Here is a 19,161-nt window from a genome sequence, read left to right as displayed (position 1 = left end):
CGGGAAGGGAGAATGGAGTAAGCTTAAAATCGAAAGCTTCTGAGGAATGAAAGGATCCAGAGCCATTGGGAGGTTCTGACACTCACATATTGAACGCTTCCTAAGCACTGGGGTCTACATCTATTTACATCCCCTGCACCCATACACACACACACACACACGCACACACGCACACACATATACACACACTTCACAAAGATTCTTTAAGGTAGAGTTTATTATCATTTCTATTTTAAATTTTTTAAATTTTTTATTTATTTATTTATTTATTTATTTATTTATTTTTTTTTTTTTTTTTTTTTTTTTTGAGACAGGGTTTCTCTGTGTAGTCCTGGCTGTCCTGGAACTCACTCTGTAGACCAGGCTGGCCTCGAACTCAGAAATCTGCCTGTCTCTGCCTCCCAAGTGCTGGGATTAGAGGCGTGCGCCACCACTGCTCTGCTTCTTTTTATTAAGGATGAGTATGCAAAGGCATCTGTGGGTGGGTATGTGCACCCAGTGCAGGTGCTTGTAGAAGCCAGAAGTAGGTGTTGGGTTCCTTGGAGCTGTGGACTGCCAGACATGCAAATCAAACTCTGGTCCTTCTGTAAGACAGCACATTCTCTTAACAGTTGAGCCATCTCTCCAGCCCCTCATTCTCATTTTGTAAATAGGGATGTGCCTTGTGAATGTAAACACATCTACCTGGCAAGTGGTGGAGCCAAGATATAATCCAGGTCCCCTTGTCCCCCCCAATGCCACCACACAAACTTTCCCTTATGTCACCTCTCCAAAACCACCATCTCAATAAACACCAATGAAGGAGGTCTGTTGGTGCATTCCTACTTTGGCAGATGGCCTCCTCTCCTTGTCCACAGCAGTCACGATGGTGTCCTCTGGGGAGGGACCGGAACCTCTCTCTTCAGTTCACAGTAAGACCAAGCTTTCCCAAGTCCCGGCCCTGAGCAAGCAAGGTCTTTGCTCTCACACACCCTACATTCAAGTAGCAAGAGACCCAATTAGTACTCAGTGAGGAAGTGCCCTGGATGCTCTCAGATAGAAGCCTTGCAGTAGAATCTGGAGACAGCAAGAGACGGCTGTTGCTACTGGACACTGGTTGGTCCCAGGAGGCCTCTGAGCAGGGGCACCTTGCTCAGAAACCCCAAGTGTCATCTTCAGAAATGAAAGCAAGCCTGAAAAATGTGGATGAACTTGCATTCTTGTAGGGGGATGTGGGGCAGAAAGAGGCCTGCTCATAGGGACGAAAGTGGCATGGTACACAAGGCCTAGTTACAGGAGAAGATGGGTTGGCTCCAAATATGATGGCGGTCTCAAGGGGGAGTGGTATATTTTAAAGCATCCTGGGATTTCCTGTGCTTTGAATAAGAGGGGATAAGGAAAGCTTGGTAGCCTTGTGAGATCCCCACCAAGTCCCTCAGTATCTGAACTCCATAACTGTCAACCTGCTGCCCACCTACTCCCACCCCCACCCTAACACCAGCAGTCTGCTCCAGAGTGCTCCCAAAGACTCCCGGCCAGGTGCTGCACCCACACCAGTTTGCTTCCCCTTTCAGTCCCCATAAGCCACTGTTCCTGATGGGTAACCGGTTCTTGTGTCACCTTTACAGATCATAAGGCAGCAGTTTCCTCAGCTAACCACCAGAAGACTCGGGACCCGAGGACAGTCAAAGTAAGCACCACAAAGCCACGCTGCCTTCACTTCACAGCATCTGTCTCTGGACCTAGAGGCCAGACCCCAGGATGCTCCCCAAGAGTGTGGTCTGCAGGCCTGTGGGGAGGTCTGTGCCTAGAGGGGGGACTATGGAGGAAGTCTATGACAGTCAGCCTCTCTCTCAGCATGAGAGAGAGAGAGAGAGAGAGAGAGATTGAGAGAGAGAGAGAGCAGCCATCCACAAGCCTGGGTGGGACCTTTGGCCCAGCTGCTCCATGCCATCTGACTCTGTGCTGCCTTGTCCTCAGTTGTCCTTTATAAATCAATCTTTGCATATTTCCAAGGAGTCCTGTGGTCTCTCAGACCACTTCCAGGCTGCTTGGAGTGTTCAATGAAGAAACCTCTGCTCTGAGAGTATACAGTGGGCCACAGGCACAGACCAGCACCAACAACATGGGGACTGGGCAGGTGATTTCCTCCCCCCTGCCTCGGTGGTTTCTTCCAGCCCACCAACACTTGCTGAGACAGGGGTCCTGCTCTGTAAAGCTCAAGCTCACCACAATCCTCTTGCCTGGACCTCTCACATGAGATCATAGTCCTGAACCATCCCGCCTGGCTTTGCCAGGAGCATTCTGATATGTAAGACAGATATGGAAAGAGGGCTTAATGTTTCCCATCATAGCAGAGAGGAAGAAAGGGGGAGAAGCTTGGAGAAGATCTTTTGGAGGAGCTGATGCTAAAGAGCAGAGGAAGTGAAGCCCCCATGAGAATTCCTGTCTCCTAGGTGTGTATCAGAAAGGGGGGCTCAGCCAGTCCTCCTCCATCAAAGATACAGAGGAGTTGCCTCTCAGGAGAGTTTGGAAACTTTCAGGGGTCAGGAAGTGTCACTTGGAAGAGGGAGGTGGCCACACAAGTTTGGCCAACCCCAGTTCAACAGCTCCCTTTCGAGGGAGACTTCTAAGAACCTTTATTATGCTAATGTGCACCTTGACTCCACTAGAGGGTGCCTTCTTCTTATGCAGCATTCTAGACCTTTGACAACTGTGGGTGGGCAGTACAATGAGCCAGCAAACACAGAGACCTCTTCAAAAAGAAGGAACATTACATCTCCATGTCTGGGCAGAGGAGGTCAGGGGTTTAGGGTTGGGTAGGGGGAAGGTTGGAAGCACACCCATACATTGTTACCCCAAGGGACACCCTACACTGTTACCCCAGGGGACAGAGCCACTGAGCAGTAGAACGTGGGTTGCTTGTTGGGGAATGGAAGGAAAGAAAACAGATGATCAAAGTTGGGAAACCCTGTTGTTGGTAAAGTCTGAAAATAAGGCACTGTGTATGTGTGTGTATGTGTATATCTGTCTGTGTGTGTATGTATCTGTGTGTTTGTGTATCTGTGTATGTGTGCCTGTGTGTGTCTATGTATGTGTATATAGGTATCTATATGTATGTGTATATGTGTATCTATATCTATGTATATATCTGTCAGTGTGTATGTATCTGTGTGTGTCTGTGTATGTGTGCCTGTGTCTATATATGTGTGTATAGGTATCTATGTGTATGTGTATATGTGTATCTGTATGTATCTATGTCTATGACTCTATGTATGTATGTCTGTGTCTATATGTGTATGTGACTCTCTCTCTCTCTCTCTCTCTCTCTCTCTCTCTCTCTCTCTGTGTGTGTGTGTGTGTCAGAAGCTCTTGAGAGAAATTCCAAAGGACTGTCCAGAAAATTTTTGAACAGAGGACATCTTGAGATAATTTCTCAATGATTTATTTCCCAGGATGACTATACTGAAGAACAAACTACCTAACTTCATCTATAAAGAAAAATTCTAGTGTTCTGTTTAAAAGCAAGGTTGCAACTTCAGTAAGGATAGAATGCAAAAATCAGATTCTTTTTTTTTTTTGTTTGCTGGTGATCAAAAGTCGATAATTCAAAATCTTGGTCAAACCAGATATGAGCCACACAGGTGGCATCTCCCAGTCTTCCCAGAATTTTGGAGTCTGAGGCAACGAGTGTGATGCCACATATTTAAAGACCAGCCACCTGAGTTACACAGCCAGACCTTGTCAAAGCAGGGGGTGGGGCTGAATAGAGAGATGCTGAATAAATGGAAACATATGGAAATGTTTGTCTAGCTTGTGGTCTCTGGGAAGCCACTGGCTCCAATACGCAATTTCTGATTTCTAAGGAGAATAGGTAGAAAGAGTTGATAAATGTGGAGAATCAGAAAGGGTAAATAGAACGAGCATGCACTTAGAGAATGGTCCCTCTGAGAGAGCCTGGATTCTGTTCCTTTTACTTTCACCTACATTGTAGCAAACTAGGCAGCATCCATTTTTAAGGTTCTACACACACAGAGCCATATTCTACCATCTCCAGGAGGATCCACATGTTCAGCCAATCTGAATGCAAAGGGATGTTTCAAGCTGCAAACTGATCTTCATCCTGCAGCATGACCTCTCAAATTCCCATAGCAAATCCACTCCTATAGACGAAACATAGGCACGTCTGGTGAGGGGTGTTGACTCTCCCTCCAGAACCTAACTAGCAAAACCAAGATGGGACCAGACCAGAACAGTAGCTTTCCTGTAATTGCAGATCTCTGCTACGTGCATAGATTAACCAGGAAATAAATTGTTCTATCTTATGATAATGTGACTATCTCATAATGTGGTAGTAAGGTATGGCTGTCTTGACCTTAAGTTATAAGGAACATTTTAAAGCTAAGGAGGCCATAACTGTCTTTCCACCACAAGGTATCTCTGGAGTCCCTGGAACCAGCCCCTCCCCCACAGATTGCTCACAGATGGAAAGGCAGTTATGTGACAGTTGGAAAGTAGAAGCCCCAGACGGTAGATATTAGCTCAACACAAAGAACTTTCTGGTAACTACATCGGCTGAAAATGAACTGGGCTGCCTTCGGAGGGCCTGAGTTCTTCATCCCAGGAGGCATGCAGATGGAGGCAAGCTGCCCACTGGGCAGAAATTTCACAGAATGGTACCAGCAGGAAGGGGGCTGTGAAAGGGAAGGTTACATGCACCCATCTTTCCCTCCCCATGAACACCTTTCCCAAAACTCAAAATGCTTCCCTCTTCCCCTCGCCATGTGTCTGTGGATAGAGAAAAGTAGCTGAGCTGTTGTCCATTGTTTCTGAAAACGAGGGCCCAAGACTACCATAGCATTACCACTGCACTGTGAAACCCCACCCTAGATGCACGAAATCGGAATCTTGGGGGTCAGGATGCTGCCGTGTGCACTGTAGGTGATTCTTATTGTTAATAAAGCTTGGGAATCACTGGCTGACTTAGAGGTACAAAGCCCGTTAGAAGTTCAGATCCTGCCTCTGCTGCCTCCTCACTGGGTGATCTAGGGTGCATCACTTAAATTCTCTAGAGCTTAGTTTCCTTGTTTGTAAAATGTGAAGCGCGAATTATTTCTAGCCTCATGGGATTTTATGAGAGAAGATTCTGTGTGTCAAGTCCTTCATGCCATGGACCTCAAGCTGGTGAGCCTCACCTCAGGGTGGCTTATGCTGTTCATTTCAAGGCTAATTCATGGGCCTCATCCTCAGATGTTCTGAATCAGTGGGTTCTGGGAAGGGGCCTAGGAATCTGCATGTTTATTAAACTCCAAAAGTAATTCTGATGCACACATCCTGTTTACTGTTAGTGCTGCAAAGTGGCCGTGTAGGCAAACAGACTGGTCCACAACCTGTTCTTGCCTGGAATTGCTCTATGCTCTTGAGCAAATTGCTTGATTCTGCACCCCCCTTTTTTCCATTTTTTTTTTCGTCTTTAGGATGACCACAGAAATCCTCAATTTCATAAGCTCATTTTCAAATTAGTGTGAATAAAGTACTTTGCAAAGTGCTCAGAACTTAAGTACTCAGTAGATAGTTAGATGAAATACGAAGCACCCCACTACCTCCACCACCTCCACCTCTACCTCCACCAGATATAGCTTCCTTCTGTCCCTCTTCAGGTGTAAATGGAAGTGTGTCTGTGATTATTACACCCATTGCGAGTTAATACAAAGTTCTGGTCTTTGGCATTCAGGGTCAAGTGAGGCACTGGATGAATCTTTTTAAAATTAAAGCTTTTGCTTGGTGTGGGGGTACACACCTTTGATCTTAGCACTTGGAGGCAGAATATCGAAAGTGAGGGTCTGGGAGTTTGAGGCCAGCATGATCTAAATAGCAATTTCCAGGCCAGTCAGGGTTGCACAGTCAAACCTAATCTCCAAATATATAATAATACAAGAAAAAATTTAAAATCATAGCTCTTTGAGGCTAGCCTTTACTGAAGATTTTAATCATGGTCAGGTAAAGTTTTACTGATGATGCATGAACACAGTCTGCTGCCTGGGTCCCCACAGAGATGAACACTCAAATGTTAGGCACCTTTGGGAAGGTATTTGGTCGACATTCGAGATCAGGTATAAATGGAACATTTCTCATCCCTCTTTTGCTTTGCAAAGTATTTGACTTAACATCTTCAGTAGGAGGCAATTTTAGTTATTTTTACCTACCTGATTGATGGCTGGCAACATGGAACTTTGGCTTAATTGTAGATTTCAGAGATGTCAAGCCTTATAGAAGAGTTAACTCTTGTAGCCCCAGGTTTGGATGTGTCCAGTCATGCTTGGCTTTGGACAACATTCTCCAACCCAAGAAACCTCCATCTAATACTGATCCATGTGGGCCCCTATCTGTCTCTTTCTCACTTGCCCAGGTACCATTACTATGGCATAGCAGTGAAGGAAAGCTCCCAGTATTATGACGTGATGTATTCAAAGAAAGGAGCTGCCTGGGTGAGCGAGACGGGCAAGAGAGAAGTGACCAAGCAGACAGTGGCATATTCTCCCCGCTCCAAGCTTGGGACATTGCTGCCAGACTTTCCAAACGTCAAAGACCTAAATCTGCCAGCCAGTCTTCCTGAGGAGAAGGTAACCTCATCCAAAGCGATTGCCAGGGGAGGGGGTGATTGTCTCTCTTTGTGTCTCTGTCTGTCTATGCCTCTGTTTCTGTCTCTCTTTCTCTCCCTCCTCCTCTCTTTCTCATAGATTTCAGAGACTTCATACACACCAAACATCTACAATGATTTCTGCAGAAGCATTTATACAAACAATACATTGGCTTTTAATTCTTTTCAGTATCTTAGCCACAAGGAGAATTTAGTCCCCTAGCCCTACTGTACCATATGCTAAAGCACTCTGCAGTGTGCTGGATGCACGAGTGTAAAGACCATGTTATTTCTTTTTTAGATTTATTTTATTTATTTTATGTGTATGAGTACACTGTAGCTGTATAGATGGCAGTGAGCCATCATGTGTGTGGCTGCTGGGAATTGAACTCAGGACCTCTGCTGGCCCTGCTCGCTCCAGCCCACTCCCTCTGGCCCCCGCTCACTCCGGCGTAATTCACTGTAGCTGTCTTCAGATGCACCAGAAGAGGGCATCAGATCTCATTACAGGTGGTTGTGCGCCACCATGTGATTGCTGGGATCCGAACTCAGGACCTTTGGAAGAGCAGTCAGTGCTCTTACCCGCTGAGCCATCTCACCAGCCCAGACCATGTTATTTTTGATTTTTCCAGAAATCCAAAAGTCTCAAGGTGCAAGATGGAAGCAGAGTAAAACCAGTGCTGTACCTCAGGGTGGTGCTTGGGTGCCTGTGAGCACAGAGCAGGGAGACAAGGGTCATAGGTCATAGCAGATCACTTAAGGGCTACAATTCCCCCTTCAGGTCTTCCAGGACACACAGATAATGGGTAAAGTCCATCCTTACAGTGGAACAAATGGTGTTAACGTTGAAATTCCCGGGGCAGCCACACTGTATACTAATGTCTACTTTTGTCATTGGTCCTCCACTCACCCACAGGTGTCTACCTTTATTATGATGTACAGAACACACTGTCAGAGAATACTGGACACTGTAATAAGAGCCAACTTTGATGAGGTAGGTCAACAGCATTAAGCTGTGAATACTCTATTAAGATGTTTACTTCACCCCCACTCCTTTAAGAGCTCCCACCGGGTGCAGGGCCTGGTGTCTGGAAGCCCCTGGTAGCCATTGACCCACTCACCCTTCACAATGATGCTACAAGGCAGGTACTGCTACAACTCCTATCTTACAGAGGCCACTGCGCACACTGGGCAGTAGTGGTTTTTCCTTGATTTGACTATAGGATGATACATACTAGGAAGGCCATCTTGCCAGCCTTTCAACACGCCTACAAGTATGGATTCTGCAAAGCTAAATAATACTAGGTTTCAACCTTTTCCTGAGATCATCCCTCATTGCTTGTGGAATGATTACTGACCCTCCCCCTTCAAGGCGTGGGTTCCATTTCCACCAAATTCCATCAATATGGCCACTTTATTTCTGCTTTAGAAATATTGCATTCAAGAAAAAGAACAGAAATGGGGAAGCAAAAGAGAACAGTGGCATCTCTGGAACAAGTGGGATGCTAAAGTCCTCTTCCCCTCGAAGACATCCACCTCACCTTCCAGACCAGAGGCTTCAGTTTAAAGACAGCATCTTTCAGTTAGAAATAGTGGCGGCCGGCCGCGGCGGCAGCACCTGGGAATTAGATTTGGATGTTCAATTAGAGAAAGGAGAACTTGCTCTAAATGAATTATAAAACCCAGTCACTATTGATGGAAACTTACCTCAAAGGTTCCTTTTGTAGGTGGCTTGTCAAAGCCATGTATTTATTGTCTTTGCCATCACCTGCCTCATAGACACTGCACCAGAAGAGATGGTCATGTGTTGGTAAAAAGCAGACTGTTCTTCCTTCTCTCAGCCTTCGAGGATAACATCTCTAAGACGTCCTTTAAATTCTTCCAAATTACTGAAGTGGCCATTTTGGTGATTTGTGTTTGGTTGGCTGGTTTTCGTTTTTGAGACCGGGTTTTACTGTGTAACTCTGGCTGCCCTGCAACTCAATCTGTAGGTCAGGCTGGCCTCAGACTCAAGTTTTAAAATTGCTGAAATGAGCAGGTAATGAGTTACAAAGAGTAAAGACAACACCAGCTGCTCCAGCAAATGAGCCCTAGAGTCTTAACTGCCTGGAAGGAAGCCTTTCCCTTACACACGCCAGAATCTAATATGGTTGCTCTTTAGTTGGGACAGTGAGGGCTCAGGATGACTTAGGGATCCAGGCTTCTTCTGTCATATGGCCCAGGACTGCAGCATCCTGTTGTTCAGCCCGTGGATCCAGTGAAAAAGGACCACAGGGAAGGCACACCCTGTCCTTCACTTTGTCATCTTAGGAATAAAACACATCACCTCTGTGTCACTGGCAAAACTGGGTTCTATTTTGTTTGCCACATGGTAGAGGGAATATGAGTGAACCCCCACAGCTGCCTTTAAGGTGGCTAAGCAAGACAGGGTTCAGTCCACCCAGCCAAACACAATGAAGGGGGCTATTTTACTCCTGAAGGCATGGCTTTCTCCTTCAGCTCAAGAAAAAAGAACAGAAATGTCCTTGATGAATGGATTGTTTGTCCCAAATATCGCAACATAAGGCCTATAGGAAGGGACTTTATCCACCGTGTTCAATGCTTGTCCTAGATGACTCCCAGGACATATTGGTTGGTTGTATAACTGGGTGTTTGGATTGGTAGATAGGTGATGGCTGAACAGATAGATGCAATTCATGTAGAACATTGCCAAGCCAGTATATGACCCACACATTCACATGTACGGGACTCCTTTCCAGGCTGTATAGCACAATGAACCAGGGAGTCCCAAAATCCCATGTTTGAGTCCCCAAGCCTTCATTTACTATTCTGTGACTTTGACCAAAAGCATTTTCTGCCTCTGAGCCTTTCTAATGTTGTCCCAAAATTGGCATTATAATGATGTCTTGGCAAAATTGGGGTATTTATTAAATAGTGTATGTAAACTGTCCAAGTTTGTACTAGGACATAATAGATGATAGACATTTTGGTAACTTGCTTTGCTGAGCATCTTCCAATGCTATGCCAATTAAGTACTCAACTGCAAGACATTAGCTGACTAACTACATGTTGTCAATGTGTTAGCAATAAACTAAATATGGACATGGAAAAGAAATAAAGAAATAATCTTGTATAGGTGTTCTTTTAAAAATGTAGGGACTGGAAAGTTGGCTCAGCGCTTAAGAGTACTTGTTGTTGTTGCAAGGACCTGAGTTCGAATCCCAATACCTACATAGAGGTTCACCACAACTTCCAGCAGCAGACATGCATGTGATTCACAGACATGCATGCAGGCAAAACACTCATACACATAAAATAATAAAAATGGAAAATTTTTTAAAAATGATGCTCCCCTGGACCAAAAGAAGGGATGAAATCACAGGAGACTGGATGGATAAACATCCCAGAAAGCTGGTGTTAAATGATCATACTTAACTATTTGCCTGATCCTTTTGCTGAAATTGTATGCAAAGGATGAGGGGAGCTTACCAGAATTCCTCCTGTCATCTGATAGTAAGTTCCATTTATCCAGTGCCTACACAGTACCAGGCATTTTACATAAGCCATCTTACTTCATTCTAATAATAGGTAGAAGCCATTGTATCCACCTTAAAGGGGCTGCTGGCCCTCACATACTTGGCCCTGAGCATAAGATTTAATTGGCTTGATTTTACATGGCAAAACCAGAGCCTTTAATTCTATGCCCTAAGTCTGTTTCCCCCAAGTCTGACATTGCCATGACCCTCTGCCTTACATTGCCATGACCCTCTGCCAGACGACGCAAGTCACGAACCTCAGCTCTTCATTTTCCCTCCCTTCCTGCCCAGTCCACAGAGAGGTCAGGGCAGCTTTCTGTCCTGAACAGACATGCTGTCTGTGTCCCATCTCACAGCTGGCCTCCAGGTCTCAACACTTATATTCATCCCATTCGCCTTCCTTTTCCTTCTCAAAGGACTGAGAACCATGGGACAGTCGATAACATAAAACTGAGAAGGAAGGGAGGGTCAACACTGGATAGAGCACTTGATACAATAGGAAGTTCTGCCAGGAACTTGGTGACCGACAAGGGCTCCTTGTGTGGTTTGAGCAGGCTTCTTACAGACAGATGGCTGCTAACATCTCTCAATGGATTTGCTTTATCCTACATAGCAGCTGACCTTTTCCAGATGTTTTGCTAGAAGCTGACATCTAATAGGAAAGAGGGGCAAGACTGAACTCGAGAAAAGCCAAGGAAAGCAGATGTGCTCAGATTGTACCAACTCTTAGAAAATACAGTGGGAAGCTCAAACAAGAGAGTCTAACACCTGGCTAGAGGTCAATGCCTCATCCTAGGGACGAGCTGGGATACGGGATCTGATCCTGGGAGGGATCCAAAGGGTGGTACAGGCCATCAGGCAGAGACAGAAAGCTGTGGAGTGGCAGCAATCCAGAGAAAGACATGGGCCCTGGGAATAAGCCAGAATCCCAGTTACCAAGTAATAAGAAAAAAAAACGATCACGAGGCTGGCGGAGGAAGCGCGCATGTTCTGCCTCTTTGGATTGCTGCTCTGCTCTGGGTGATGAACTTAGTAACTCTGTAAGTGGGAGTATAGATGCTCAGCTCTACGAACATCAGCAGGGTCATATGGGAGAACTCTGTGATATCTCTGGTTCCTGGGGGGGGGGGGTAGTCTCTAAAAAAGAAGGAAGGGAGGGATGGAGGGAGGGAGGCAGGGAAAGAGTTAAGGAAGGAAAAAAGGAAGGGAGAAAGGGAAGGAAGAAAGAAAGAAAGAAAGAAAGAGAGAGAGAAAGGAAGAAAGAAAGAAAGAGGAAGAAAGAAAGGAAGGAAGGAAGAAAGAAAGAGAGAGAGAAAGGAAGAAAGAAAGAAAGAGGAAGAAAGAAAGGAAGGAAGGAAGAAAGAAAAGAAAGGAAAAGAAGAAAAAAAGAAAAGAAAGACCAGGTCCACAGCACTAAGGTGAAAGGGTCAGGTTACATCTCCCAAGATGAATCAGTATGGGTTTACAGGAATCAACAATATGGAAAAATGCTCCACGTGGAGCCCGAGAGAGCCTATCTTGGAGAGTAAGGAGAAGGATGCGTAACCCAGGACTCAAGTCAGCTCACTATAAAATAAGAGTTGGATGATCCTAGCTTTGTGATGGGCTTCTCAATTTAGGGATGTCACTGTGCATATAAACTTATGATTTCCTGTTTCCCTGCCCCTGTCTCTCATCCCTCTACCTTCTTCAAACCATACCCTAAAAGTCATGGAAGTGGGGTCACCAAGGCATGTTCTTCATGGAACATCCACTCAGCCATTTGCTTCTCCAAGTCCCTGCTCAGAGCATCATGCTAATGGCGACTCCATTATGAGTGCCCAGCAGAGCACTGCTCTGTGTCTTGGTGACATATCGCAAGTGTTCCACGTGCCCCTCTGGCTTACTGCGATGCTGTCCACCTATAGCTCCATAATGGCACCAGGCACTTTGGGAAAATGTGAGTTTGGGATGTGAGAAGTTCCTTGCACTTTTCCCAGGTCTGAAACACATATTTGAATTTGGGGTATTTTGCAGGCAGCAGACACTTCTTGCCTCTTCACCCGTAACTACTACATCTTTCCCCTTCCTTCCCAGAATACCCAGGAGCCACGGGGGTTGGGGGGATGTTGAAAGAACAATGGGTGCCAGTGTTGTAACCTTTTAAAAATCAAAACAAAACCTGTCCAGTCCACCCTACTTAACTCAGTCAGCTCACAGCGAGCAAGCCTAACATCAGGCTGCAGAGGCAGACAGGTGTCCAGCAGTGGGCATGCTGTGAGTGAGGGCAGTGGGCACAAGTTCCCACAGCATCCCAAACCGGGGCTGCTCCCACTGCCTCGGAGGAAGTAGATGGAGGTACTGCTGTGCTGCCTGTACTGTGGAGGTGGAGAAGCAAGCAAGGCTCTGCAGGGACAGCTTTGTCTGAACCCTCTTCTCTCTGTGGGTCAACGCAGGTTCAAAGTTTCCTTCTGCACTTTTGGCAAGGGATGCCGCCCCACATGCTGCCCGTGCTAGGCTCCTCCACGGTGGTGAACATCGTGGGTGTGTGTGACTCCATCCTCTACAAAGCCATCTCTGGGGTGCTGATGCCCACAGTGCTGCAGGCATTGCCGGACAGGTGAGTTGGCTGGGTCTCAGCCTCCCTATGGGAGGAGCCCAGACACTGGCTAGTACTTGGGTTTTTGATCTGTTTTGTTTTACTATTACTGTAGTAAACAGGGCCTTTGTAAAGATCAACAATGGGCTTTTCAGAATTAAAGGCTGTAGTTGTGAATGCAAATAAAATGCTTCTACTCTGAAAATGGTTCCAACTTCCTAAGGTAGGGAATGGTGCACAGCGAAAGGCAGCACAACCATTCCTACGGCGGGCATCTCCTGCTGTTCACGTGTCATTGGGACACAGAACATGACTTTTCTTTCTTACTGAAGTGCTGTCGCTGTACGGACTGCACTGTGCCTTCCTTTCCTCATCCAAACCCACTGCACCTTGTGCTTCCACTGAGCAGCTTCTCTGCCTTCTCCACCATGCTCCATGCTGCCCCCTTCTAGGGCACCAATCTCAAACTTTATCACCAGGAAGAGAGAAGGACCGGGAAGGCAGAGGCGGTCTCTCTGGCTTCCTCCCTGTGAAGTTGTCTCTGGCCAGCCGTGTCTTTCCAGGACTCTGATCCCTTGCCCTTCCAGGTCACCCCAGTGTGCTGCCATCTCCCTATGGATTTTTCTCTGTGTGCCCACCCCTTTCTCAACTGTCTCCTGTAAATCAGATCTCCCACTTGTCGGGACGTTTTGTTTCAGGGGGCATTCCCTACAAGCTCATAATTTTTTTGTAACAGCCTGGGCTTCTGCCATATTGCATTTTAGTGATTCTCTTGGGATTTCCTGTCTGACTACAAGGGATGCAGTGGGGGATGACACAGTAGAGTATATTAGTTAACTGTGACTGCTGTTAAAAATTATCACAAAATGGGTGGCTTAGAGCAAACCTTAGAGGGCTTACTCTACCCTTTGGGTTCTTCTTTTCCTGGCCACACTTTCTTGAGCGTCTCTTGTAATTAAGCTGGATCTGCCAAGTCAAAGTGCTGGCAGGTGGTGTCTTTACAGAGGCCCAGTCTGTCTGTCCCAGGCCCCTCTGCTGGTCTCAGTGGTTTCCAGCAATCCCTGTTGTCCCTGGGCTTGCAGCTAGAATCTCTGCTTCCATCAACTCAACATCTTCTGCCCCATATCTTCGTCTTACTTGCCTGTCACTGGGACACCTATGAGTTAGAGCCCACTTGGCTAACCCAGGGTGCTCTCGACTGGAAAGCCATAATTACACCTGGACAAAAAGACCCTTTATTCCCAATAAAGTCACCTTCACCAGTTCTGAGTGAGCATATGTTTTGCCACATGGAATGTATGTATAGGAGAAATTCCTAGAGGGTTACTGATTTATTTAGTTATTAAGCTGGTCAGTCACTTATGGAACAGGTCTCAAATAGTCCAGGCTAGCCTCAAATTTACTGTGTAGCCAAGGATGACTCCAAGCTTCTGATCCTCTGCTTCCAGCTCCTGAGTGCTGGGATTACAAATGTTCACAACCATGCCCAGCTTTGTACGATGCTAGAGAACAAACCAAGGACCTTATGCATGCTGAGCACTTTCTCCTAACACTATTTTAGCTCCATTCCATAGAGTTTGGTATGCACTATTTTAATATTATTATTTCCTACCTATTTTATGATTCCCCTTTGAAGTACCTTTGCCATAAGAATTTTAAAAAGAACATTTCAAACTTTGTGAGTGTCAGAAGCTGTTGTTATTCACCTTGATTTGTATTATTTGTGGTTAGAGATTGTTGCTTGAAGCATTTATTCTCAAGAGTCCATTAACTCTGCTTCTGTTGTCTGGCATATGGACAGTTTGTGAATGCTACACTGACACGCGGAAGGGTCCATTTTCAAGACTCAGACTCCTCTGGATTCTTATAAAGCAGGGTGCGTGTGTGCGTGTGCGCGTGCACGTGTGTCTTTCATCACATAGTGTCAACACCATTTTGTTTCTTGATGTCTAATCTCTATACCCCTTTTATCCACTATGTTATTACACTGGCTAGGACCTCTAGGTGACAGTGGACACCTTCATATTTTCTCAGGTCTTAAAGGAAACATATGTAACATTCACAGTAAGATGTGGAAGGTTTTGTGGGATCAGGAAAGTTCCTTTCCATTGCTAGTTTGCTGAGAGTTATTATCAAGAAAGTATTTTGAATTTTGCTAGATGTTTTAGTTTGTTTCAAGATCATACTATATTTTTTCCTCCTTAGTCTTCAAATGATGTAGATTTCACATTGCTTTATTGCTTTATTTTTAAATATTGTAGCAGACTTTCATCTTCAGGGTAAATATACTTCATCGCAACTTTAAAATGTATTACTAGATCTGAATTGCTAATGTTTTATTGTGGATTTCATATTTCAATTTGTAAATATTTCTATGTTTCCCTATGACTTTCTCTTTAATCAATAGATTATTTTAAGAATGAAATATTTAACTTTCAAGTATTAGGGGTTATCAAGATAATATTCTGTTATTAACTTGTATTTTAATTTCCCTGTAGTCAGATTGCACACATTGCATGATATCAGATCTTTTACATTTATTTAAGCCTGTTTAGTAGCCTGTGACATGGAGCATGCTGGTGAGTGTCCTGTGTACACTAAAAATGCTGTGTCCTCAGGTGTCGCTTTGAGATGTGTCCTATAAACATCTGTTAGGCCAAATTGATTGACAGCAGTGTTCATGTTCTCTTTGCCCTTACTGACTTTCTCTCTTTGTTTTACTGACTCCTATCTCCAACTGGAATTATAAATTTGTCAGTTTCTGTCCATTCTTGCTTCATTTTGAAACTCATTTGTGAAGATTTGTAATTAAGTACATTTAAATTGGAATGTTCTGTCTGCCTGGGGAATTGATTCCTTTTTATGTCACACATGTAAATTGTAACATTCGTGTTATTCACAGTAGATGTTGTCCCTGGTAACAGTTCTTGGTCAGAGTTTGCTTTGGCAGTAACATGCGTACTAGAGCATTTTAAAGAACTCTGCCTTTTCCAGCTCCCTCTTGTCAGTCAGTCTTACGTCTAGCACAGAGTGGGATCTGGAGTGTTTGTTTATCTAAGCTGCTGATCCCTCCCGCTCCCCACACACACCTAGGCCTTCACATTTAACATGGCCACATGGTTTGTTCAGACCATTCTTCCTGCTTGTTGTCTCAGCCTCACTGGTCTGTTCAAAATGTCTTCCTGTGTCTGCCTTGAGGCTGTGTTTTATCATTCTATTTATCCCCACAACTAGTTTGTTATTTATACATCTTTTTCTTAAAAAAAAAAAATAGTTGCTTTGATAAATACCTGTTTTAAATTAGTATAAGAATTCTAATTGGATGTGGTAGCACATGCCTTTAATTCTCGCAGGTAGAACTCTGTGAATGTGAGTTCACCATGGTCTACATAGTGCATGCCAGGATAGCCAGGGATAAATAATAAAAAGATCCTGTCTCAAAAGGACATGCACACACACGCACACACACAGACATACACACACACACACACACACACACACACACACACAGTATTTTTCCTCAGACAATTGTCTTCTGGACTGATGGAATATATGGAAGCCAGTCTTTTATATCCACTCCCATCTTCATGACTGCTGATTTTTATGGATAATTTAGCTGTCTATGTAATTTCCTTTATACTTTTTGTATTACAGGTCTAGTGGCGATGACTTCTTTCAGGTTCTCTCTCCCTTCCCCCCCTCTTGTGTGTGTGTGTGTGTGTGAAAATATTTCTCCTTCACAGCTGAGAAGTTTCCTCACTGGGTTCAATGCTGGATTGACAAGTTGTGTGTGCTCTACATGTACTGTGCACATATGGGTGAGGGTATGGATCATGTATTTGAACACTTGGTCCCAGTTGGTGGTGCTATTTCGGGAAGTTCAGAAGGTATGACATTGTTAGAGGAAGTATGTCACAAGAGATGGCCTTTTCGAGACCTTAAAGATTCTTGCCACTTCTAGTTTGCTCCCCACCCCCCGCTTTGTAATTATGAGAAAGAATGGGAACTCTCAGCATCCTGCCCCAGCTGCTGCCTCTGCTGCTTGCTGCAACACACCCCCACCATGACAACTAACAACTTTCAGCCCTATGAGTGCGAATATATTCTTTTTGCTATGACCTGTCTTGGTCATGGTGCTTTACCACAGAAACAGAAAATTTACCCACACATTCACATATGTGCATGTAGAGGCTAGAGTGAGTGCCTTCTTCAGTCACTCACTAGCTTAGTTTTTGGGACAGTGTCTCTCACTGAACTTAGAGCCTACTTGTCATGGCTAGATTGGTTGACCAGTAAGCCCCAGCAATCCTTATATCTCCGTATTCCAAGCACTGGGGTAACAGAGGTAAGACCCTCTGCTTTTACTTGGCTGCTAGGATCCAAACTCAGGCGCCAAGCTTGCATAGAAGGCACTTTGCCCACCTCCCCACCCCATAGATTGACAAGGTTTTTTGTATGTTTTCTTTTCTTTTCAGTATTTTAAAAATCCATGCATGTGTCTTTGGCTACAATACTTGTGCTTCTCTATCTTTGGCTTTCAGATGTCTGACAATGACCCTATTATACATCTGGTTTTGGATCCTGCCTAAGTTTTGGAGTTTCTTGGATATGTGCTCAACTGTAATTTCATTACGTTGGGGGAAACTCCTATCTCTATCTCTATTTCCTTCTTTTTCTTCTCCTGGCATTTCAATAGTGAGTATGTCAGCCCATCTGACATTGTCCCACAACTCTCTTTTAAAGAATTATTTATTTATTTCATTTATATGAGTACACTGTCACTGTCTTCAGACACACCAGAAGAGGGCATCAGATCCCATTCCAGATGGTTGTGAGCCACCATGTGGTTGCTGAGAATTTGAACTCAGGATCTCTGGAAGAGCAGTCAGTGCTCTTAATGCTGAGCCATGTCACCAACACATCCTACAGCTCTTAATATGGGAGTCTTTTTTGTTTTCTTAATTTTTATATTTGAGTTCTGATTGGTTAATTTTTATTAAAATAGCCTCAAGTTCATGGATTCTTAACTTGGCAACCAATGTTACCATACCTTGATTTTATTTTCATATATAACAAACCATTTGACTCTTTAAATTTTTTATATTATTATTATTATTATTATTATTATTATTATTATTATTATTAATTATTGTATGTAGAAGTGTGTTCTGCATAGGCATGGAAGAGGATGCAACTTCTCTCCTTCCAGTTTTTATATTTGGTCTGGGGATTGAACTCCGGTCACAAGGCTTTTGCGGTAAACACTTTTACCTGCTGAGCCATCTTGCCCCCTGCCTCCCATTATAAAATAATTCTTATATCCCACTGAAGTTTCTCATTTGTTCACATGTACTGTTCACCTTTCCTATTAGATCTGTATCAGTATTAATCATATTACAGTTATTTTAAGGTCTGTTTGGTTGTCTGGTTATATTAACTGTTCTATCTCTTTGGAGGTTCATTTTCTTGACTTTTTTTAAAATCTTATAATCTGTATGTATGTGTCTGTATGTGGGCACACGTGTGTGCAAGCCAGAGGTTGGTGTTGGCTATTTTCCTCAACCACTCTTCACCTTATTGTTTGAGATAAGGGCTCTCACTGAACACAGATCCAGCAAGCAGGTTTCTAAGCTTTCCAGGCCTTGTGCCTCAGCCTTAGGCCTTCCCTGTGTAACTTCTACAGTTGCTTGAGACTGAGTTTGTTAATCCTTGCTTTCCTGTTGGCAATAGGTTTCTCTCTACAAAGGTGGCAGGTGATGCTTAAGAACTGAGATGACTTATCTGCCTTCGTGACAATTAAAATAGCCAGAGTTCAGATATTCATTCAGTCATTCATTCGCCAAACTAATGTTTATCAGTTGCTGTAATGTACTAGCCTCAATGCTTAGCCCCGGAGGACAACGTTAAATATCTATAATACAATTGAGTGTAGTGGAGCATGCCTCTAATCCCAGCATTCAGGAGGCAGAGGCAGGAGGAACTCTGTGAGTTCCAGGTCAACTCTGAACTTCATAGTGAGTTCCAGATCAGCCAAGGCTATATTGTCTCAAACAGACAAACAAACAAACAAACAAACAAACACATCTCAAATCATGCTTGTTGCACCGAGTTTACAGTAAACCTTTGGAAACTTTTTTAAAAAGTCACAAGACAACTGTGGGTATGATCTCAGACTTACAGATTCAGTCCTTTCTCATTAAACTAAGAGGAAAAGTCACATCAAAGATGAGGGTCCATCTGACGGCTGACTTTTTGGTTTTATACATTCACTTTTTTCTCAACTTGCCTGAGAACTCAAGGCCCTCTTGCTTGGTTGGGTTGAAAATGGAAACTGCCACTCATAGCCCTGCCACTCATAGTCCTGCCACTCATAGCCCTGCCACTCATAGCCCTGGCCACTCATAGCCCTGCCACTCATAGCCCTGGCC

The 19,161-nt window shown here is 44.3% G+C and overlaps 1 protein-coding gene across 6 annotated transcripts in view; it reads left to right on the top strand.

Moving 5' to 3' along the window:
- The window catches only part of Rfx4 (regulatory factor X4), a 158,114-nt gene that overhangs the window by 81,723 nt on the left and 57,230 nt on the right, over positions 1 to 19,161 (top strand). For 4 of the 6 annotated variants that reach the window (XM_031349020.1, XM_031349018.1, XM_031349023.1 and 1 more), the window contains exons 5-8: positions 1,608 to 1,669; positions 6,389 to 6,602; positions 7,536 to 7,613; positions 12,591 to 12,754. In XM_031349020.1, the coding sequence (XP_031204880.1) occupies positions 1,608 to 1,669; positions 6,389 to 6,602; positions 7,536 to 7,613; positions 12,591 to 12,754 (518 nt within the window). Of the gene's footprint in view, positions 1 to 1,607; positions 1,670 to 4,460; positions 4,656 to 4,969; positions 5,164 to 6,388; positions 6,603 to 7,535; positions 7,614 to 12,590; positions 12,755 to 19,161 lie in introns of those variants that run through there. The other 2 variants (XM_031349021.1, XM_031349022.1) reach the window with 2 other exon arrangements.

Source organism: Mastomys coucha, unplaced genomic scaffold, assembly GCF_008632895.1.
Source record: "Mastomys coucha isolate ucsf_1 unplaced genomic scaffold, UCSF_Mcou_1 pScaffold4, whole genome shotgun sequence".
NCBI classification, from domain to species: Eukaryota; Metazoa; Chordata; class Mammalia; order Rodentia; family Muridae; genus Mastomys; species Mastomys coucha.
This window is presented reverse-complemented; position numbering and strand designations above follow the sequence as displayed.